General features: G+C 40.1%; 1 protein-coding gene across 1 annotated transcript in view; it reads left to right on the top strand.

Moving 5' to 3' along the window:
• Positions 1-23212, top strand: part of ANK2 (ankyrin 2) — a 168794-nt gene that overhangs the window by 67754 nt on the left and 77828 nt on the right. Inside the window, exons 9-20 of the mRNA XM_088524032.1 lie at positions 232-330; positions 7910-8008; positions 9258-9455; positions 12126-12224; positions 12412-12510; positions 15056-15154; positions 15796-15993; positions 18030-18128; positions 18658-18756; positions 20776-20973; positions 21716-21814; positions 21922-22020. Coding sequence (XP_088380158.1) covers positions 232-330; positions 7910-8008; positions 9258-9455; positions 12126-12224; positions 12412-12510; positions 15056-15154; positions 15796-15993; positions 18030-18128; positions 18658-18756; positions 20776-20973; positions 21716-21814; positions 21922-22020 — 1485 coding nt within the window. The remainder of the gene's footprint in view (positions 1-231; positions 331-7909; positions 8009-9257; positions 9456-12125; positions 12225-12411; positions 12511-15055; positions 15155-15795; positions 15994-18029; positions 18129-18657; positions 18757-20775; positions 20974-21715; positions 21815-21921; positions 22021-23212) is intronic.

The following is a 23212-nucleotide window of genomic DNA, read 5'->3' as shown; positions in this document are numbered from 1 at the left end:
GCTTTGGCTAATGTGCTGCTTTGTTATTAAACAATTAATAATGATTCTTGCTTAAAAGAAATTACTAACTGTAGTTTAAATAGCGTGTGCCGAGCTCTGATGCGTAAGTATGTTTCTGTTTATTCTCTATGATGTAGTGACGATATCATTTTTGTGATCCAAACATGAAGTTGCTGCCATCATACCCCTTCAGGTCCATCACGCTCATTGTTTGTTCTTTCCATGGTGTAGAATGGAATCACCCCACTGCATGTGGCTTCCAAAAGGGGAAACACAAACATGGTGAAGCTCTTGTTGGATCGCGGAGGGCAGATCGATGCCAAAACCAGGGTGAGTGTTTCTGTTCCCTGAATATGATGATGTCCCTTCTTGGGAATGGATTGGAGTTTTTTTTGCTTCCTTGTTCTTTTTTGTTTTCTTTAGCAAGAGACCAGGAACACCAAGATTCATGGCTAGGAAATTTACTTAAGGAATTGTTTCTTCCTTGTTTTTTGTTCTTTAAGTGACACATTAGATGTAGTTGCTATAAATGGAGATGATTGCAGCTGCAAAAATGTGAACATTGCCTCCTCACAAGTGAGCTTGTTTTAAATCTTGGACCAAATTTTCAATGGTAACGCCAAAATAATTTATAATACAGTGTTTTTATACCTGTTTTACGTTTTTGAAATCCCGCTTTTGGTTTTCAGAGAGTTATGCATTTTATGTGGACTGTTTTCTGTGCTGTCAGGCTAAAGAATGTCTGGAATTGATGGTAGGAGATAGAGAACTATTTTTTGGTCTCCCGCATTATCTACATATATCATGTAGGAAATTGTATTTAAATGCCACAGCAATACTTCACTCTTTATTCATGGGTCATTTTGCAGTCATTTGGGAGAGAAAAAAGATGCATCAATTTATATGGGTAAGGTTTTGTGCTTTCTTATCAGATTTTTGAAGTCATGTAATAAAACGTGGTCATTTACGCAAATGGCACTGTGCAAGACTTGTTTTTGAAAGCTGCTGTTTTTAGATGTTGATCTGCAAAGTAGTATTTCCAAGTACATAGGTGTCTCAGAACATGGAACACAGAATTTGACAATAAAGCAAAGCCAAGTATAAGGCTTTTGTTTAATAAGGTAGAAAGGTTGGAGATGCTGCATTCAACACTCTTTGTGGTTGATTCGGCCTTTTCTATTACTTTCTATTAATTTAATCAACCATTTATTGCTTCATAATATATGAAGACTAATCATGACTTTCATTTGGATTTGTGATAGTGTCTCACTTGCAGTGAGTATGCAGCAAGTCATTCCTGGCCACGTTCTCCACAATGGGTGCCTAAAACCTAATGGTAAAGAGACAGGAAATACAATACACTGCAGTGAAGATATTCCAGATATTCATAGTCATATGGAAATGGTCTGTTTTGCTTTTGGAATGACAGTATTGAATTTGCCTCTTCACCTGCTATTTAGGTATTTGTTTTGGAAAAGTTGGCCCAGATGATTGTTAAGGATTTCTTGATTTTTAGGAGGTCAGGGGGTATTCCCATCTCCTCTCAGTGAGAAAACCTGCAATGTAGCAGCAAATGGGGATTTCTCTGGTGTCCATGGAAGGCTCGAGCTGTAGAGGAATGGCCACTGTCATGGCTACAGCCCCTCCACATGTGGTAGAGTAGCTCCAACACTGTCAGCACAGAGACACCAACGAACCCATTACAGCACCTCTATCCCGCTTTGCACAGGCTCCACAGCTTCTTTTGCTTTCCTCCTCTTCCTGCTGTCCGCCCAAAGCCGTGCGGCTGCGCTCGCTGCGCGTGCTTTGCAGCGTGGGCGATTCCAAAGCTTTGCTTCTGTGGTCGATGTGTCTCTGGCGTGGTGATGTCTTCATGCAGCTTTTTATATCGTCTCGGTGTCTTTTTCTTTTCCCCCTGCTTTGTCCGCATGCCTTGTGCTTTGCTATGGCCGTGGGTATGTAGGGTATGGAAGAGGTAGGTTGAGTGTTGCATGCCATGCATACGTGTGTGTTGTACTTCAAAGGAGAGACTTCTGCCTCCCCCTGCTTGGTACTAACATGCCTGCCTTTCCATACATGCCCTGTCATTTCTCCCAAGGAGCATTTACCTTGTTCCAGGACATCAGAGTCACTGAAGCACAGTGCAGTTAAATGCACTGGGGTATTTCATGTCTGATAGCTTGGGTTTTCCTGCTTGATTTCCATACCATATCAAAACAGGCACTTTGGTTAAGGAAGTATTCATTGCTTTCACTCATTTTATTTTTGACTTTGTTACATGACATCTGATGATGCATGAATTAAGATGAAAAAGCTGATTTTAACAAATTTTAAAAGAGCCTCAGTACTTTAATTTTGCACAGTGAAATCTTGTTATGTTTGAAAATGTTCCATTGGAATGATCCATTATGGGCTTCAGTATTCTCTAAAAAAAAAGTAACATGAAACATACTTCAAAAGGAGGAAATTAAGATCATCTCCTACCACTGAATAGCTACTGTTGTATCTCAAAGCAAATGCGACTTGCTGCAGGAATTAACTAGTTTTGTGTACATTTCATACTGTATACACTGAGATTTTATGGCATTTCTCGCAGCCCATAAAGATCTACAATTGCAAGCAAGTTTGCTTGCTACATTTGTATGTATTTTTAAAAATGCTACTTTAGTTAAATATTTCTGTTGGATTTTTACCATTTTTTAAACTAACTGCTAAAGAAGTTCTTAAAATGTGGAATTTCACTTCTCTTTTCTATTGCATCTAAAGCAAAAGTGTAAATTCCCTTCCAAATTGTATCTGCAGGATAATTTTATTCATACTGTTTGTTATATTTACATTATAATTAGTTGTATTTACATAAAAGCCTCATCTGAATATCTGTTTGCTAAACGAATCACAGACAAAATTCCTTATGGTAAAACATTTCATATTTAAAATGTTAGTGAAGCTTGCAATCTCGAGTTTACCTGAACAAAAATGTCAATGACACATAGATGTTAAAAACTTACAAAGCAAAATACAGCCAAACTTCTGACCTCCAAAACTTACTATGGTAGAGCATTAGAACGGGATTTCAAAAGCAATTGGTGACTGTGGCTTGGAACCAGAAACTTATTCTCTAAAAGGTGATGGAAACTTCCATTTACATTTAAATCAATGTCATGCAATGAAGAGTAAAGTGGTAATTATCAGTTCTCACTTGGATGGAAGGAAAGCATTTGAAGCCTTCCCAAAATATAGGGAAAAATATTTTAGTGTTTAAAACAATTTCAGCATAGTCAAAATATATTTCTATTAGAAATCTTTTTTTTTTTAATATAAATGAATAGTAGCAGGAAAGATAGATAGAAGGATAGCAGGATAGATAGAAATATCTTCATCATATTGAAATGTCACTGACTTTATTAGAACATTTTAGCAGTTCTTTGAGTGCAATTTATACAGAGACTGAAGCTGTCACGCATTTATTTTCTTTCTACTGAACCTTGCCACCTTTAAATTTTTGCTCTGGGACCATCCTGGAGTCCTCTTGCAGCTCTTACCAATATTTATGCTTGAGAAGAGCCTGGGATGAACTGGTGAATCTATCTAGTCTTGGAACGGAGAGCTGGCTGTGCTGGGGAGTAAACACGCTGTGTGCCCAGAGCTTGGCAGCGGGAGTTGGACCGGGGGGAGCAGTGAGCTGGGGAGGAAGCCTGGAGTGGCATTGGGGTTGGAAAAGGGCTGGCAGAAGAGAGAGCCCAGCTGGAGCTGAAAGAAGGGCAAGGTCGGACACAGAGCTGTGCAATACCCGGGAGAGAAGGGAAGGGAAGACCTGCGGGAGGGGAAAGTCAGATCTTTTTTGTGAATGAGCATCAGACACCTATAGCACGGATCCTGCGAACCTGGGATTTATTTGTAGTAGCGTCATCCTTTATAAACGTGTATCCTGACAGAATAGGCACTGCCGTGAGTTTCCTTTCGTCAAGCCCGTGAAACAGGACCCTCGTACTGCCTTGGCACTCAGCCCCGTTTACAGCAGGGCTTTTCTCTGCACTGATCCCGCTGTGGCATTTTCTCCTAGTCTTAATGCATGGGCAGAGCACGAATAATTTGTTGGCAGCTTTTGCCATTCCTAAAGCATTGTCACATTATAAATAAATGTCTAATCATAAAGCAGATGTTGCATATAAAAAAAATGTTAGTGGGTTTACATAATGTTTGCAAGAAAGGGAAAGGGAATGATGAACAGATTATCTATGGTAGCAAGCTGTATAAATGCATAGACTATTATTTAGAATTCTTTAAGTTAATATCAGTCAAGTAAGCCCATGGGAGAAATATATATATATATATACACACACACACACACACACATATATACACACACATACATATATTTTAAAATTTTTACTTCGAGTGGCATTCCTGGAGGAATACTTTAGAGTTTGGTTAATTATGCCTGGATTCTTAAAGCTTAGAACAAGAGGTAGAGTTGCCTTGTGTATTTTGACATTTTTAAAGGAATGAGGTTTAGTAGTAATGCAAGAGTGACCTGTATTTTTCAAGGAAGTTTGTACCACTTTGCACATATGTGCTTAATGGGTTCATGTTATGCAAATTTGAATTCACCATTACACAAATGAGACTTTGCAGGTGCAGTTTAGAATATTTCTTTGATAGCTTGTCTTTTGATATGCATGTGTGTGATTTCAGTGAGCACCAAATAGGCATAACTTCCCCTTTGTTGACATGCTATCCACATAATTTCCCACTAAAAATCGCCCATAAGCCCAACCTCTCTGTTAAACAGAAGTAGAGCATTTTAATAACTATGAAATGACCTAATAATTTATCTTTGTGAGCCCTGTAGTCAGGTGTCGGGCAAGGAATTCAAAATTGATGTTACAGATTAAGAAACGATTGGTGATCTTAAAGAAAAAGGGCAGAAGGTGATGCTCTGTTTTGACAGCCATTTAAGAGGAAAGTAGAAGTGATGAGATTTCATGGCTTCCATACCTGATGGCTTGTAGTGTTTTTTGTAACAGTGAGGCAGCTGATGGGTATGTTAAAAACAGCATGCTAGAAGAGTATCACGTACAGGACCAGTAGAGTAGAAGAGGCAGGATGCTACTCAGTTACTTCGAAGGTGAAAACATCAACTTGACATTATTTTAGATGAGGATACAAACATGGGACCTTTAAAGGTGCAGATGTGAAGAATTTCTTGTCTTGTGGAATGGTGGCCTTGTGTTCCTGGAGTGTTTGTTGGTATGTGTCACACCAGGCACACAGGTTGGTATGTGGCACACCAGGTATGTGTCTCTTGTCCCAGTGTTGTATGCCCTGTCAAATGCCATATGGTATTTTGGTCAGCACACATTCTCCAAATTACATGCCATGATTAAAATGGTATGTAGGCCAACTTCTGCAGCAGATTTGGAAGTATCAGGTTCATTAGAAACAGGTAACGGAACAAAAGCATATTAATGTGGTATACCAGTGTATGTCTTGGTTAATGTCAGCTTGTACTCATTGTGTTATGTGCTAATTCTTCTACTACAACTCTCCCTTTTTGATTCCCCTTACCTTTGAATAAAATATAAACAAAAATACAATCTAAAGTGTTAAGTGTACCATAATTTTAAAATATACATGATGTTTTCCCCAGGAGGAAAAGATGGAAGAAAAAAGAGTTGCATGGGAAGAGACTGCAAAGTCTCCTTAATTCACCCACTAGAAAGTGCACAGAAAGCAAATGATGATGCTTTTGTAAACACTAGGAAAAGATAGGGTAGATAACAAGTTTTTATACCTATTTTTACAGGGACCTACAGATAAGAAATTCATGCTGTTTAAAGATCCAGTTCTTATTTTCCAACTATTTTCCCATGGAATTGAGGCGTCACTTGGATTGTATTGTTCTACTTCCCCCTCCACGCAGGGATCTGCCCTGTTTCTTTTCAAAGCTTCACACAATTCTACCTTTCTTTTTCCATTTTATTAAACAGAGTAACAAAAACTCATTGCGAATATAAGCGAACCACCCACCTTGAGTAAAATGTGGAGATGTAGAGCACAAAGGCTGGAAACTGGAGAGAGATACCAGAAACATACCTGTCCTGGAAATATGTTTGGGATAGTCTTATCTTTGTAGTGCTAATTGGAGTTAGGTTTGTGAACCCCTCTGGTAGTGGGAGGAAAATATTCAGCTGTGCCATTGGCATAAGGTGCTCTAAAATTTCAGAGCATATAAAAACAGGTAAGCCAGCCATGCAAGAATTCTTTATGATGACCTGATCTTGCAGATTTTCTCTGAGGGCATCATCTTGCATGAGTGTAGTTTTGCTGCAAAGCTCCCCTAGGATTTAATGGTGCTGGAATAGCAACTGAGACAGTGAGAGTCAAGGTACATGTAAGCCCACCCTTCACCTGTGTCTGAAAAACATCTGGAAACAGTAAGTGTGTGAGGAAGAAAAATTCTTCCCTACAGATTTTGGCTCCACATAGAAATGGAGCTCTATGCACCAACTAAAAGGTTGCTCTGTGCTTCTAGACAGGGGTGAAAGGGGATCTGGTACTTGGACTTGCTCTTTGGGGAGTATTAAAGGGCAGTGTTTACTTAGTAAAGTGGTGCAGTTATAATGCAATTGAGGGCTACTTCTAATTCTGAAGTGTTAGCAGTAGATGTAAAAACAGCAAAGTAGATGTTCTGCAAATGCTAGCAAATTTATCAGTCTGTTTTTGGGTGGTGTAGGTTCACCGGCTCATACTTAAGGCCATATTATTGCATTTTCACCACTTTGGTAATCTGTAAGTAATGAATTCATCTCAGATGAACATCTGTATCTTATAATAATGATGTTACTGTAGAAACACTGTAGAAATAACAGCATCTACCTCTGTCTAAGAAAGTTGTCTGAAAGGGAGCAGGGCCTTTCCTTTAAGTAAAAATCATTAACATATCACCTTTATAAACCTCACTGTTGAATGGTTATTAATCACTTTTCTGAATGCATGCTAGAACAGTATCAAGATCTAATAAGAAAGCTTGGGTTGCTATATCATAGGTTTCCTTTTTCCAGTTATTCACCACTAATACTTTTTCCTAGCCATTTTTTTTCCTCAGATTTCCTTTTTGTTTTTAACGTCATTATAAGGGACAAAGTGTAGCATCATTACCTGCAATGCACTCTGCTGTCTGAATGTTTCATTGGCACATCTTTTGCAACCGCTGTTGTGCCTGGTGACTGAGTAGCCTAAGCAAGTGTTTTGGTCCAGGATGTTCTTGGGCAGCAGAAAACATATTGCAGAATTGATGCTCTCACGTTTTTAGCAAAGAATTGTTAGCTCTTTTTTTGCCATTTCATCTCAGAAACAAAGGATGATGTTTTGTTGATTTTTGTTCGTTTCTTTTTTTCTCTCTCCCTCTTTTTCTCTTTCCTTTAAAGTCTTCTTTCTCCTGCTGCCTGTTTAAAAAAAAAAAAAGGAAAAAAGGGAATACATTGTAGAACAAAATTTCTAGCATGGACTTTTCCTGTTTCATCCCTGCATCATGAGCAATCCAAAGGACCAAGGTTGATTCACAAGTATCTTCGGCCCAGCCACACATTCCTGGGGGAGAAGCACTGCAATCTCAAAGCTCTGCAGAGAAGGCGGAGAGGAGGCAGTGCATGCACACTTGGTTTTTCATAGTATCTTTCTATATACAATGTCCTTCTCTCTGAAGCTGTGACATTAGGGTGTCCTTTACTAGTGTAAGGAATCATAGAGGGGAAACTTCATGTGGTTGAAGCAGCTTCAGTTCAGAGTCAAAAAAGGGAGCTTTTTCATACATTTGTGGGCTGGATTCCTGGAAATGTATTCCTCAGAGTGCCAGGGTAGACAGTTTAAAGATTTGCTCATTTACTTGCCCTTTTTTTGCTTTAAGGATGGACTCACACCACTCCACTGTGCTGCAAGAAGTGGACATGACCAAGTTGTGGAGCTGCTTCTGGAACGAGGTGCCCCGCTGCTTGCGAGGACCAAGGTGCACGCCTTATTCGAAGAATATGTTAACAGCTCTGTGTAACTTCCCAAAGACTTTTCAGTGTTACTAAAAGGACAAGAAATAAGGCAGGAACAAGTCTGTTCTCCCAAAGGAAATATAGTAATGGTCCAAAAATAAGGTTTTCTTATATAACAAGGGACTATCTTTTTCCAATATGTAAATCCCATCTCTATAGTATAAGAATAAACACATAATATATAGTGCAGTTGCAAGTACTTAACTTTTATGGCTTCTTAAAACCACAGGAAACAAAGATTGGAATGTTGGGTCAGGTACTCCTGTGAGATTGTCTGTGTATATTTACTGATTCTTCATAGGAGTTAACTATATCCTGTGGGTTACAGCTTTTCCTGGTTATTTTAATGGACTTCGAAAATGATATCGGTGTTCCCATTAGTTTTTAAAAAGCATGCATTTAAGATGAATCCATTTATTAGAAATACTGTCCCTTAAGTCAAACCAGTGAAAGACATTTGTCATATAATACCAAGCCCTAATACGCGGTGCTTCACCTTAGTAGGTTTCAGAGTGCCTGGTGAAGGCAAACAATATCATTAGTTGGGAAACAGTGATGGAGAGTATTGAAATTGCATGCCTGAGGTCCCCTAGAAGATCAAGAGTGGCTAAAGAATCTGGACGTCCTGAGTGTCTTGTAGTTTGAGCAGAGCAGAACTGTCCAGTGAATAATTTCTCCTTTCACATGGCAAATAACCAGTGAGTTTGATTAGACCAAGTCAGTTCTCAGTTCAAGTCTGTACGTTACAGTCTATCTTTAAATATACAGTGCTTTTGAAGTATGGAATTGCAAGTAAAATGAAAACAGATTTTAAGACAATTTCTTACTGAAGCAGGTGATTCCAAACTGGAGACAGACAAATATGTAAATAATAAAATTATTTTCTCAGAAAAAAGAAAGAAAAAAACCCTACCCTCCACAGACTTCAATATTTACAAAAAGATCTATTAAATCATGAGAAGACCAAAAGATTTTTTTTTGCTTTGATTCAGTTCTGATTTTAATTAAATATATGTTGTTTTTCTAAATTCGCCTACATTAGTTGAAAGAGGCATAATCTTTTTCAGTTTTTCTCCTAGTCCTTAGCTCAGATGCAGTCTTGTTTCAGTGACAGGAGTTTTCTACAGACTCGCAATGGGGCTCTCTTAATACGTGTGCCACCATTTAAGGAAGAGGTGCTAGAAATTACTCGTGTGTGTTCTTTTGTCATAGAACGGACTCTCTCCACTCCACATGGCGGCCCAGGGTGACCACGTGGAATGTGTGAAGCATCTCCTGCAGCACAAGGCTCCTGTGGACGACGTCACGCTGGATTACCTGACCGCCCTCCACGTGGCCGCGCACTGCGGCCACTATCGTGTCACCAAGCTCCTTCTGGACAAGAGAGCAAATCCCAATGCTCGTGCCCTGGTAAACCTGTCCCGCCTGTGTAATGTAGCAAAACTGTCCAGGGGAGATGAGTAGCACTTACTAGCAAAGCTAAGTGGGAATTCTGTCAGCAAACACCATCAGCTGTGCATAGTCACCGCTGAAGGAGTTGTCATGCCTACATGCTGCCAGTATAATGCTCCCCGTATCGTTAGAGATTCATGTTTGTATTAGGCTTGGAAACTCCAGAGCTCTAAGCATCAGGTAGAAATGGTTCTGATTTTGTCTCACACACTGTTATTGCTCACAGTGTGATATGGTATGCAACTAATTTTTTTAAGATTTCAGTTGAATCAGTAAACCAAATGATGTTAGGAAGACATGTCTGATGCTTTCTCTCATTGATCTGATTGTTGCCTCTGAACTGAAAAAAAAATCAAAGTTTGGCTTCGGGAACATATTAAGCTTTCAAGAGCTTTAATCTGTCCAGTGTGATTGCCATTTTTTCCAGTTTTTCTGGATAGAACTTGAAATGGCAATATATTACATGCAGTGTCCGCAGTCTCTTTCTTTCCCATGTTTAAGATATATATGTACAACAAGAATTCCGCTGTTGCCTCCAGTATTTGGTGCTTCCACAGAGCTTTCACTGCAGGCCACTCTCATGTCCTCCCCAGCTTCTTGCCTTTGAGATAAACTTGATTTTTTTTTTTTTCGAACTGTCTCCCTGTCACAAGAAATTTTTTCTTCACTGCCTGCTTGGAATTGGCTTTTTACTGCCAACATCTTTTTTCGGCCCCTTTATACCTTCAAATTCCTTAACTTGTCTTGCATCCTGGTCTTACGCTTCTCTTGGTCAGTCTTTTCCATACCGCTTGGTTGTTTTTTTGGTTCATTTTTCATCATTATGTCCTGTTTTACCCTACGTCCTTTCCATCACCCTTTAGCTGTACTTTCCTCACCTATCCACACATGCTATTTGTATGCAAGTCCCCAACATCTTGATTCTCTCCTTTCTTGACCAGAAATATGCCTTGTGTTCCTCCCCCTCCATCTTTCCTTCCCTCCCTGAGAAACATCAGTCCTGAAACAAAAGGAGAACAATCTCGGACCGCTGCCCTCCTGCTTTCTGGCCTCAAGACTGCCTGATTTTTGTTTGGTCTTTTGTTTGCTACCTCTCTTTTAGAAGTTTTGAAACAGTAAAGCTCTCTATAAAATGTATTGAGAGTCATTGTGCAGTATGTGGAATACATTATGTTTTTGAATCCTTCTTAAGAAACAGGGGAAGGATAATAATAGTAATATTCTATAGAGAACTACTAGGATGGAATAATATTACCAAAATTCATTTTCAGCTACATTAATTATTTATGTTTATAAAATGATTTGAAGATACAAGCACAACATGAGTTCTGAGCTTTTGCTATTTCTATATGCTGTAAAGCACCTTCAAATCAAGTACTAATCAACATTTTTCTTAACAGAGGTTGACTGCAGAATAATTTGTTGCTATAGCAGTTACTGGCAGCTTCTTTGAGCTAAGATTTCACTGTTTTAAGTTCATTTTGCTTCTGGTTGAATGTTTAGCAATATGATCCTTTTCATTAGAAAATACACCAATTATTTAACAAAATGTTACCTGTGATTTCACAAATATGTTCACACGCTGGTACTGAATTTTGATTTGATGAGCTTTTTACTAACAGCTGGGAACTGAGGCTTTCAATTCATCTCACTTAGAAAAGAATGCGTTTGCTTAGCTTTTTAGTTTCACACCTAACCTGCATTAGCTATGCGGTACATAAAAACAGCTGGTATTAGGAGGTATGTTATGGGATATGGTATGAAGACATACTGTGTTGGAAAGGCCTCAGTCTTCATTTCCAAAGAAATACATGTCTGCTGATCTTTATGTGCAATATTAAAATTATATTCTCAGTGTTAGGTTGCAGTCCTGATTTAAGAAGTTTATGCCCTGTTTAGTTTAATACAGATGAGTGCTGATATCTTGCTTAACGATGCTTTAAGACTCATCAGGGCAGGAATAATGGAGAGAGAATGCAGATACTTAAAGACAAATATTTTCTTTAATGAAACAGCTGAAGAAGTGATTATTAATTTAAGATACTTCATAGAATACACAAATATGCAAACATTTGTGCATCAAGTGTGCTAAAGATTGATGCATAAATAAATAAATAAATAGATACTTAGCTTACAAGATACTCCATGAGGTCAAATAAGAAGATGAGGCAGCATCTGGAGAAATGCTTTGTCCTTAGGGAGGGATAGAGGAGCTCTATATGTTTCAGGCAGAAGATGCTAAGTGAATTTAAAGTATCACTATAATTTCTTGTTAAGCATTCCTTAGAAAATTTTCTAAGTCTTAAATGGATGGTACATATACCTGCATGCAAATGGACTCTCATGAATGTACACACACGTATGTGTGCTTGCAAGTTAGAACAGGCTCTGTCTGCTTTCCAGAGGTGGAAGTTTGATTTCTCTCCAGTCTCTGAGAGGAAAGTACTGGCACTGCTGTGTTCTGCCTCCCACCCCTTGGAAGAGGTGTCTGTAATTCATAACCTATAGAGTCTGTAAAAGAAGAATTGTTTTTGATATTCTAACACTTGTGCTTTCAGTGTGCTCGCATAGAGCTGTGTGGAAAGCATAGCTGCATGTTTTTAACTAACATGACTGTCTTTTGCACAGAATGGTTTTACTCCACTGCACATTGCCTGCAAGAAAAATCGCATCAAAGTCATGGAACTCCTGGTGAAATATGGGGCTTCAATCCAGGCTATAACAGAGGTAGAAAAATGTTCCATATCATGAAGAAACTTTCCTTTGCTCTCTCCCTTTTTACTTCCTTTTTTTTCTTTTTCTTGTCATGCCTCATTTTTCACTTTTTAAAAATTTTTATTCTTTATTTAAATGAAGAAGCCCCTTCCCTATGTCCCATGCAGAGGAGTAAAACTGCTCTTGCTTTGTTTCGCAGTCGGGCCTCACACCAATACATGTGGCTGCATTTATGGGCCACTTGAACATAGTCCTCCTCCTGCTGCAGAACGGAGCCTCTCCCGATGTCACTAACATTGTGAGTATGGCTTTTACTAGAGTCATCTGTGTGAGAGCTCATACAGAAACAGTCTGTCCTCCTCTGTGTTCAGCCAAAGGTCTCATTTTTGTCATACTTGGTTACAAATTTAGGACAAGTTTTCCTAGCGCCTTTCCCAAACAGTAGGAGAGGAGGGGAAATGGCTATTGTATAGACACGATAAGCCATGTGAGGCTTCATGTGTTCCACAGCAATGCTCAAGTAGATGAAGAGTTCCTTAAAAACAGGTAAATCATCCAAAGTCCATATAAGCTGAGTCAAACAGAAGATTGAGGTTCATCAGCTTTGAATGATTAAATAAATTCTAATGGTTCTGATTTCTGCCTGCACAGCTTCCCCAGCTGCCATGAAATTGTCATTTGTATGAGTGGAAGTGTGTAAAATGCTTAAAACTAACAGGCAAGAAAATAAAAATGTTAACTGCAAGATGTTCCTTTAACAGGAAATGCCAGGAATTGGTGCCTTTCTAAAGAACATATTTAAGTCTAAAAAATGTGACCTTTGGGAGGTAACACGTAATGCAGAACCTGGCTTACCGTAGAAATCAGTGTTTGTATACCAATAGCCTAGTTACCGAGAGTGATGGCAATAAAAAGAATGTGATGGCTTCCTGAGTTGTTTCACACATACACTACTGTTTAAATAAAAAACTTACTTTGCAAAAGTCTTTGCTTTGAAAGGAGATTTTACCAGTAAGCAAAGTTAGAAATAAGTTCTCAAAATAAAACGAATCATTGAGTAATTGGGATACACTGGGCCTTCTCTCGGTTTGAAAGATCTTATTTGTAACCCAGTAACAATGTTAAACAAAACTAATTTTTTACTTGAGTTACTAGAACAGACTTGTCTTGACAAAATCTCTTCCTGCTTTTGTATTTTGGCAATGTTTATATTTAAATTTAGTTAATGGTATGGAAACCAACAGGAAATTCTTGTGGAAGCAATAAAAAATGTCATAGTGGTATTACTGGACATTTGTGTGCAAAATGTAACACTATATAATTTATGCTACCCAGGTGTCTTGGCTTTTACTTCGTAAGCTGAAGTTCCCTGTTGAGTTACTGTTTCCAGAGGCCAGATTGATTTGCTAATTCAAGTACAGAGCAGAAATTTGATCGTTAAAGGGTGTAAACCATAAAACTTATTGCATTTTAAACACCTCATTCTTCAGGTAGTAAAATTTATAGAGATTAATTTCTAGATTAAAATTTGTAATTATGGCTGTGGGATTTTGCCTGTTGTCTACTAACTAATCACAGCTGGTAATACAATGTTGATTTTAAAATTAGTGTAAACAAATCACTCTCTGGGAGGCTTGATTCAAAAGTTCATAATGGTGGCTAAAACTGGTTTGCTGCTTTTGCTACATCTGTACAGAGGAAGGATAGAAAGATATTGGTTTCTGATGCAAAAGATCTTGATGGTGATGGTGTTTTGGTATTTGCGGATTAGTTTGATAGCCATGGGAATGAGAGCCATGCAGTAGAATATAGTCTTATAGCTATGGAGCAAACAGGTGGAACTCTTGACGCAAAGAAGTCTTGAGTCCTGCTGTATTGTCTTAACAAAACAGATGGATACAGAGCTCATGGTTGTTGAACTATTCCACTACCTAATGTATCAGATACAGGTGAGTTGTGCAAGGACTTGTCTTTTGAGGAGAGCTTCCTCAAAGAGTGTGTTGAACAGTGCAAAATTGAGCTAGGAGCTCTGTCACCGAGGAAGGCTTGTTTTCAGTGTTCTTTTGCAAGTTGATGCACAAGAAAATTATTTGAATATATCATCTGCAGTTCATTATCCTGATCTAAATTTCCAAATCATGTCAGTCAAACATCTTACATTTCATATTCCCCCGCAAATTCTTTGGGCTGGAAAAGTCTGGATCCAAGATTCATGTCGTAGCCCACACACACAGCCATGTTGCTTAGCACAGATTTTACACGTTTCATATGCTGGCTCGTTGAGCTCGGCCATTGCGAGGCCTTCTAAAGCTGCCAGCTCCACACGGTGGGCAGGAAGAGACCATCTGGAAAAATATCCCCTTCCATCTTGAGGCTTATGTGCCTCACAGTGCCTTGGAAGAGACAGGCTCAGCATATTCTTATCTCCTGTGTGGCACAAGCTGATGTGCTGTTATGTGGAAGGCTGAGGAATGTATGTCATCAGGGAAGTCCATAAGGCAGAATTTCTTAAGAGTATTTGGGGATTGAGCATTCTCTGGTGGGACATATTTTTGGACCATTTTCACACTATAAGACTGGATATGAACTTGAATTTCTACTGGAGTAGAGATATGATTTTAATGACAGCAGTAAAGCGAGGATTTTCCTATACTGTCTAGGGCCAGTGACATATACGTACACTCTGTCCTGAGGGAACTGTTACTAAGCAGGAACAGCCAGATTCATATCTGGTGGAAGTGTGATTTTTTCACTCACAAGTTGGGGTGGGTGAAATTTATAAAATCTGAGCTTTCTCTGTTCCAGAAGGTTTAGGATACTGAAACATTTTTGCTTTTCTGCAGCGTGGAGAGACTGCACTACACATGGCTGCACGTGCTGGGCAGGTGGAAGTGGTTCGCTGTCTCCTGCGAAATGGGGCACTGGTGGATGCCCGAGCTAGGGTAGGTGTTATCTTTGCAACTTCTTTTATTTTCTCCAAAATGCATCTGGAGCAGTTGGGTTAAGAAGGAGCAATTTCATTTTCATTTGATCTCTGGCTTCAACATAAGGCACGTCTGAATACCACTCTGTAAGGTAGCTTATTTATGTGCAGTTCATCCAAGTAGATGGTGTCTGGCTCAGAATAATATCAGCTATTTTATCCTAGCAAGAATTCTACAGAAGTGTCCTAAAACCAAACACTGGAGGTTCTGATAGCAGCTAGCACAGAGTGCCAGATTCTGCGACCAAAGGGTCAAGCAAGGCACAGCTGTTTACAATAAATTAAGGATACCAAAAAAAGCAAGTGGTTTTCACAGCAGTATCAGCTATCTGCCTTTGTACTGAAAGGAAGAAAAAAAAAACAGTTTTCTTCAAAGTTCTTCTCTTTTCTAATAACGTATTGCTGAAGCTAATCCCAGAAATTAGCCTTACAGGTTGCTCTGTTAGTACTTTTTGTTTGTTAGTTTTCGTGCTGTCTTTTATTATGATTTCTGATGAAAACACATATAAAAATGCATAGGGAGATCTGCTAGAATTAACGAGAATCTGATGTTCAGAATGGTTCTGCCTGTGGTAATTATCTACTCAATTTGAGTTGTAGGAAGAACAGACTCCACTGCACATTGCCTCTCGCCTGGGTAAGACGGAGATCGTCCAGCTTCTGCTACAGCACATGGCGCACCCCGATGCTGCGACCACCAACGGATACACTCCGCTGCACATCTCTGCCCGGGAGGGACAAGTGGATGTTGCCTCGGTTCTCTTGGAGGCAGGTGCCTCGCACTCCATGTCCACCAAAGTAAGACAAAATGCTCTGTGTCTGTGTTCTCGTGGGCAGTGCCCAAGGAGCAACCTGCTCCATGATGGATGCGCTGTCACTGAGAAATTGAGTTAGTTTGTTCTTGTTGCTCTTTCTTATTTAATCAACCAGAATCAAATAGGCTGAACAAATGTATCAGGAAGTAATCATTTAAAAAATATTTTGCCATCATCTGAAGCTGAGAGTTGTGTTTCCACTAGAGCCAAAAGCAGGGCATAAGGGCATGCTTTCAGTAGATTTAACAGGTACATGAAGCCCTGATTCCTCTCTCTCTCATGAAGTCCTGATTTCTGTCTTTCCCTTTGTGTTACAGGTAGGGCTTTTTCTTTTTTTTTCTTTTTTTTTTTTCTTTGCCAAAAGTTTCAGAATAGAAAATACAGATATGGGAAAATTAAGCTAAATACTTTCGTATGAACAGGCCTGCATATCTCTCAAAACTCTGTTTATGTAAATAATTCTGGTCTCTGTTAGCTGAGAGGAATTTACTGATACAATTCAGCATCTGTCAAGTCTCAGCTAATTCTAAATCTATTTTCAGTGTTTCTATAAATGAGGTATCATATGACACAATATGTGTTTTTTTTTTTTTTCCCGAGGGTTATAAAAGAAACATGCTGGAATTATTTGTTTTGTTAGCTCAACACGATTACCAATACATTCCAGAGTGATGAGCACTTAAGAACACAGATACTGTGAATAGAGTATGCCGAGATATCTCTTCCAAGTTTTATCACAAGTGATTTAATGATTTTCACTATAGTGTTCAAGCTAAAGATCTAAACATGGTTTCTGATTTTTCACCCATTATTTTACAATTGGAGTTTAAAAAATATTTTTGAAAAATGGAATGTCTTCTATTATTTAGAAGACTAAACCTGTGATTCTCAAATTCTCATCCACAAATTACTGTGATTGCTTGCTGTTCTCCTTTTATCCGTCTCTTAAATCGTATTAAAATGGCTAAAAATACACTAAGTACTTTCCTAATTTCCAATATTGTTTTATGGCGATAGCTTTAGTTACTGCAAGAACATTCTATAATTATGAATATGAACGATGTATTTCACTAGATAATCCCTCTATTAACCTGTGATTCATGAGATGGAAACATTCGAGATTCCCTTACATAAGACTCTTTAAAAGTGGGATTAATTGAATAAAAATGACAGTGAAAACAAACACTACACATCACTTATGTCAGGCAAATAGGCCTGATGCCTCTTTGGGATTATTGTCAGGACAGCAGAGTAGTCTGCCACCTACTGTCTTGGCATCTATGAGTTTTTTCTTACTGCCATGTAAGAAAATACTGTTACTTTGACATGACATGGTCTTTGGTCTATGTGTCACTAATAACAATTTTTAAAACAGTGAAAATGACTCTTTAAAGAGAGATACTGTTTTTAGCCTTACTGGATTGTCCTTTAAAAACACTGCTATTGGATCATGCATGAGTCTCCTTATCTGAATTTCAGAGACTGCAAGAGAACTTAGTGACTGTATATAAAGCATAAGTTAAATGTAAATCATTCTTCAACAAACTCAAAGAAGGGACGCAATTTGTAGAGCTTTTCTCAATGAATTTAGTTGGTGCTTTGTCGTAACAGGCAAGAATTGATATGGGGAATACTTTTAAAGCTATGGTTATGAAACTGATTTTGAAGTGCAGCCTATTCTGAGTAGAAATTGGAACGAGTGCCTTCGTTGCCCACACAATGGGCTCTGCTCGTGAAATCTGTATCAGATGAAATGTCTGCCAGCCTGACACTACGTACATATGAAGGAACAAAAGAAAAAGGTGTGGGTTTTTGTATCACACTTTTCAAAATGTTATCAAGGGATAAATGCTATTTCTAGGTATGGCTATTGATTCTGAATAAAAATGGCAGTTATGACAGAGGTTGCAACATAACCGCCTGTAACGTTTACTGACAGTTGTGCATGTGGTTCTTAAGAGCACTGTCAGCATCGTTTTTCAGCACAACCTTTTGCTTTTCTCTCCTGTCGTTTCGCAGAAGGGATTCACACCTTTGCATGTGGCAGCCAAATACGGGAGCCTGGAAGTGGCGAAGCTGCTTCTGCAACGCCGTGCGTCTCCTGACGCAGCTGGCAAGGTACTGCCCAGGGCGCTTGCAAACTGCAGCTGGGCCCGTTCAGCTTCTCCTTGGGACACTGCTGTGCAGAATGGGCGTACGAATGTTGAATGCAGCTGCTCTCATGCGGTTCCCTTTGCTTTTTTGCATTCAGCCAAGGGCTTTGGTGATGCATGCTAGTTTTGGGAAGTGCATGTATGGTATTGGTTGCTTTTGTGTATTTTTACGTTATAGATGGGCATGCTATGTCCATCAAGCTGTGAAAATCTTAATTTGAAAACAACAGGGGCAGGCTGTGCTTTTTCTGAGGATTGCTGGTCAGAGGGAACTGGTAGCCCAAAGCCACTGTGCACCTAGGGAGCTGTGCCAGCAGCGGGTCTGCTCAAATGCATCCTCTGCTGCTTCTCCTTCCTGTTAACCGCAGCCTACTAACTGCTGGCTAAACCCCGCTCCCGGTGCCCGTCCCTCGTACGCAAGGCGAGGAGGCGGCGGCGCCGCCTCGCCCGTTAACGGCCCCCGGCGGCGCTAACGCAGTAACCGCCCTTTGCAGAACGGCCTCGCCCCGCTCCACGTCGCGGCGCACTACGACAACCAGAAGGTGGCGCTGCTGCTGCTCGAGAGGGGCGCCTCGCCGCACGTCACCGCCAAGGTGAGCGCCCAACCGCCGCCAACGGCCGCCAACCGTCACCCTGTCCCTGCGCTGCTGCCCTCCCTTCCCTTCCCTTCCCCTCCCTGCCTGCGGGCACAGCGGGGCAAACGGCGGTGAAACAGGACTCCCGCAGCTCTTAAGTCTTCGGTTGTTACTGGTGGAGGGCGGAAGCACTGTGCCTGTAGGGGAGAGGGTTGATCACCTGTACAGTGACATGCGTGTACCCTATCATGTCATACTCATGCTTGTCACCGCCAGGTCCTTTTTGTGGAAAATTAAGGGCTCATCAGGTGCGATGAGCAGACAAGCAGCTCGATCTGTGAGATACTGTGTGGCACTCTGCTTTGCAGCTGAGTGGATGAATCAGTATGTATTTAAGGGCTAATGGCTTGACTTTTAATCTAGACTGGTTAAAGCTGTCTGTCCGAACTGGTGGTTCGTCTTGCAGAACCCAACCCTCCTCTTACAGGCAAAGTGTAGTTAACTTTACGGAGAGTTGCATGTGTTACCTGAGTGTAAATTTCTTGTGAGAGGGAGATCTGGTTTCAGCCTTTCTCAGTACCATGCACTCCTTGCTATCTGGGCGCACTGCGTCGCCAGGACTTGGCCCTCAGCTCACACACATATATCCTGTGGAGCTGGAAGGCAGTCAGCAGTCTCTTCACCAGATGCATATGATACTGCAGCACTCAGTCTCTGAGTTTCCATTGTAAGAGGAGGGAGGATGCTTGACATGGGAGACAGAGGGCATGTGATGTCATGGGGCAATAGCTGCAAGTTGCAAAATGGAAAATTTCAGTCAGATATAAAGAAAAAAGTCTCCACAGTGTGCTTGGTCAAACATGGGAACAGGTTGCCCGAAGGGGCAGCCAAATCCTTGGAACTGTTTGAAATTTGGCTAGGCAAGTTTCTGAGCAGCCTGATACAACTTGGAAGTTGTTCTTGGTTTCAACCAGATGATCTCCTACGTAAAGTATTCTGTGATTTTTTTTTTGAGATCGTTTTTGGAAAATGAAGGGATAGATGTATGTGTCTCTAAGTTTGCTTCTACGTCCATGAGTTTTGATCATAGTTGGAACTCACTTTAGTATTGTCTCATAGTAGAAACCATTTAGTAGAAACTGAATAGGCATGTGCAGGATTCCTCCCGGGAATACAAATTGTATTATGATCTTGCTATGTTAGGCTAATAAAAGAGAAAAATAACAGGAAAATTGTTACTGTTTTCAGAATGTTTTGACCAGTATGGGACTGCTGTTATATATGCTACTAAAAAGAGGTGGTCTGTCTTTTCACTGGTTATATAAGAACTGCTCTTTCTGTTGTTGTCTGGAGAGTAGCAAAAGCTGTGGTTGTAACAGGATAGCTTCATAATGCCCCCCTTCTTTCCCACACACCCCCTCCAAGCTCCAGACCAACTAGCCAAACCCCCCTAAAGAGGCTCTTTGCTATAACCCAGAATTTGCCCCCATAGGACATTCTAAAGCAATCAAAAATGGGAAGTTGCCTTCTTGCCAAAAATTGTCTGCTCTGCTAAAATGGTTAATTTGAACTGAAAAACACTCCTCCCTATGAATGTTTCCAGACAGCAACATGCCTGTCATCTGTATCAAAATCCCATGGGCAAACACTGATCTACCCACGCATTCCAAAAAAACATAATGGAATGAAGAATGTTCACCCATCACTTTCCATAGAGAATGTCATTTATCAGTCAAAAGTGAATATTTACAGTCTAGGATATTTAAAATGTACGTGTCAAAGGATAATTTGAAAATATCTGATTAAGTGTCTTATGAGCTGAAGCTTTGTCCTAGTTTGGAAGGAGAAAACGCAGATGGCCAAAGCAACAGAAGAGCCAGACCACATAGGAAATGCTTTGCCTTCAGAATATAACGAATCTCATCTCTGAGAGAGTGGGAAGCATGCAAAAATACTGTTTTAAGGTGTCTGACTTTATATGCTTACATGGCTGTTGTGTTAACTTTCTTTTTGTTTTCCTTTCCTGACTGGTGTTAGAATGGCTACACCCCTCTGCACATTGCTGCCAAGAAAAATCAGATGCAGATAGCTACCACTCTTTTGAACTATGGGGCCGAGACCAACATTTTGACCAAACAGGGAGTGACCCCACTTCATTTGGCCTCCCAAGAAGGTCATGCTGACATGGTGACCTTGCTTTTGGAGAAAGGATCTAATATTCATGTGGCAACAAAGGTAACTTGCAACAGAAGGTGAAGTACTATGGTGGGAGTATTCAAGTGAGATGTCAAGTGCTGTGTCACATGTCACATTCTTAGAAATTCTCCACTTTCTTATGTATACGTTTCCATGATTTTTCAGAGGCATCAAGAGGTGGGTGCGTGGTAAAGGTGAGAAGAGAATATCTAGGTTTGGCAAATGGAGACTAGCTGATTAGTTTATACTTTGTCATTAGTAGCTGTGCTGGGTGATACTCAGAAGGAGCTGCATCTGTTTGGCATTACAAGAGGAAAATGATGCAACACAGAGCTCTGCTAGAGCTTTAGAGGAAGAGGAGAAAAGACAGGCAAGGGAAAATTGTTTCCACGTCATTCAGGGAGACAGGACAAGAGCAGTTTAGCTGTGCTGCAACCTTGCCATCTCTCAGATGTTTTCACATAGACTTCCAAAGGTTCACGTTATATGCAAAGGAGGAGGAATTCTGGAGTTTGCAGGTTCCTGTGCTGATATAACAATATGTAACAAACCTGAGAGCTGCAATGGACAACTGTTCAGTGGTTATGCCAGCCAAGACACTTTCTTGTCATGTGGATTTTCATGGTTGTGTGTGACAGCTACTTCGTAGAAAAAAGTTGCAGTTAGGATCTCTTCCTGTTTTACAGATGAGAAAATGAGAATGTTTAAATTTATTTCCTGCTGTAAAGTAGGGCTTTTTCGATTGTTATTTATTTATTTGCTTGTTTTTTTACCTCTCTAGACTGGACTGACATCTTTACACCTTGCAGCTCAAGAGGATAAAGTGAATGTAGCTGAAATACTGACAAAACATGGTGCAAACCAGGATGCTCAGACAAAGGTAACTCATGGAGTGGCTGCTGTCTCCAGTTTGCCAAAAAATACTATGACTTTAAAGGAATGTTCCCCTGAAATTGCAGTTTTACTTACTCTGTTCTTCTATTGTAGCTGGGCTATACACCTTTAATTGTGGCATGTCACTATGGAAACATCAAAATGGTGAATTTTCTTCTCAAGCAGGGAGCGAATGTTAATGCTAAAACAAAGGTAAACAATTTTTCATTGCTTGCTTCACCCCTTATTAAATGGGATAGCCCTGCAATACTAATATGTACCACTAGGTGTCCTTTTCAGTAGGAAATTTGTGATTTTTTTCATGCACAGTTGGTGTCAACATCTGTTGGATTTTAATGTCAGTGAAATGCCTTCTGTCTGCTACATCTCAGTGGGAAGTGTTTGCTAGAGGAAGTCAGATCAGTTAACTCTTTTGGGGGTGTGTATAAGAGGGAGGTGGAGAATCCATTTTATTTTATTTTTATTTTTACTTACAATTAATAACAGCAAGCTTGTTTTTCATTTCAGCTATGCATTTTGTGCCAGTATGATTACCAACATGCTGCCAGACTAGTAACTAACAATTCAGAGACTTTAGGGCTACTGCCAGATTCTCCCCAGTCTGATAGGGAGTGGAGTGGGAAGAGTTACAGCTGAGAAAAGTGTGGGTGGCATGAACTTGGGAGAGGAGACAGATGCAGTGAGGGAATACAGCTTACTGAAGACAGGGTTGAGGAGGAGCTGGATGTGCTCTTACTGATCAGTGCTATTGAACTGGACCAAACTACCTACCGGAAGGTCTGAATGTAATCCACTAGCCTCAGCAGTTTCTTCCAGTATAAACTGGCATGTGAAACAGCTGTGTGATGCATTTGTATCACAAAGTGTAGATAGACAAACACAGGTTTTGATAACGCATCCCAGGTGTCCTCACATGGCCCTTATCTGAAAGAGAAGGCTACCTCAGGAGCTGTGGGAGTTCAGATTAGGTAAAGCTGGCCTTAGGCAACAGCTAGCTCCTCACTAGCTTCTTGATGTCTTTGCTTCATTATGAAGGACTAAATCCATTGATAGTTCTAGTGACACACTTTGTGACTGGGACTTAAAATACTGACTTCCAGTCTGCTGAGCTTTACAACCAGCTCCCCCTGTCCCCAGTCTAGGACAGTTTCATCACAGCAGTTTCAGCTGAATGTGGTAAGCTACAGTTAGCAAAATAAATAAATAAAAGCCTGACAGGAGTCATGTTGACCCATCCCTTGTGTAGTCATCCAAAACCAATGGGTAAAAAACAGCGATTCCAAAAGTACTGGCAATTTCATTAGAAAAGCAGCTGATGTGCATTGATAAAGCCAACATTGGCAGGATCCAAAGGGTAGCTGCCAAGACATTCAGCTGAGTTATT

This window comes from Tinamus guttatus, unplaced genomic scaffold, assembly GCF_059628265.1.
Source record: "Tinamus guttatus ecotype Peru unplaced genomic scaffold, ASM5962826v1 Tinamus_guttatus_pri_ptg000202l, whole genome shotgun sequence".
Taxonomy (NCBI): Eukaryota; Metazoa; Chordata; class Aves; order Tinamiformes; family Tinamidae; genus Tinamus; species Tinamus guttatus.
The sequence above is the reverse complement of the archived record's forward strand: the minus strand, read 5'-3'. Positions and strand labels throughout refer to the sequence as shown.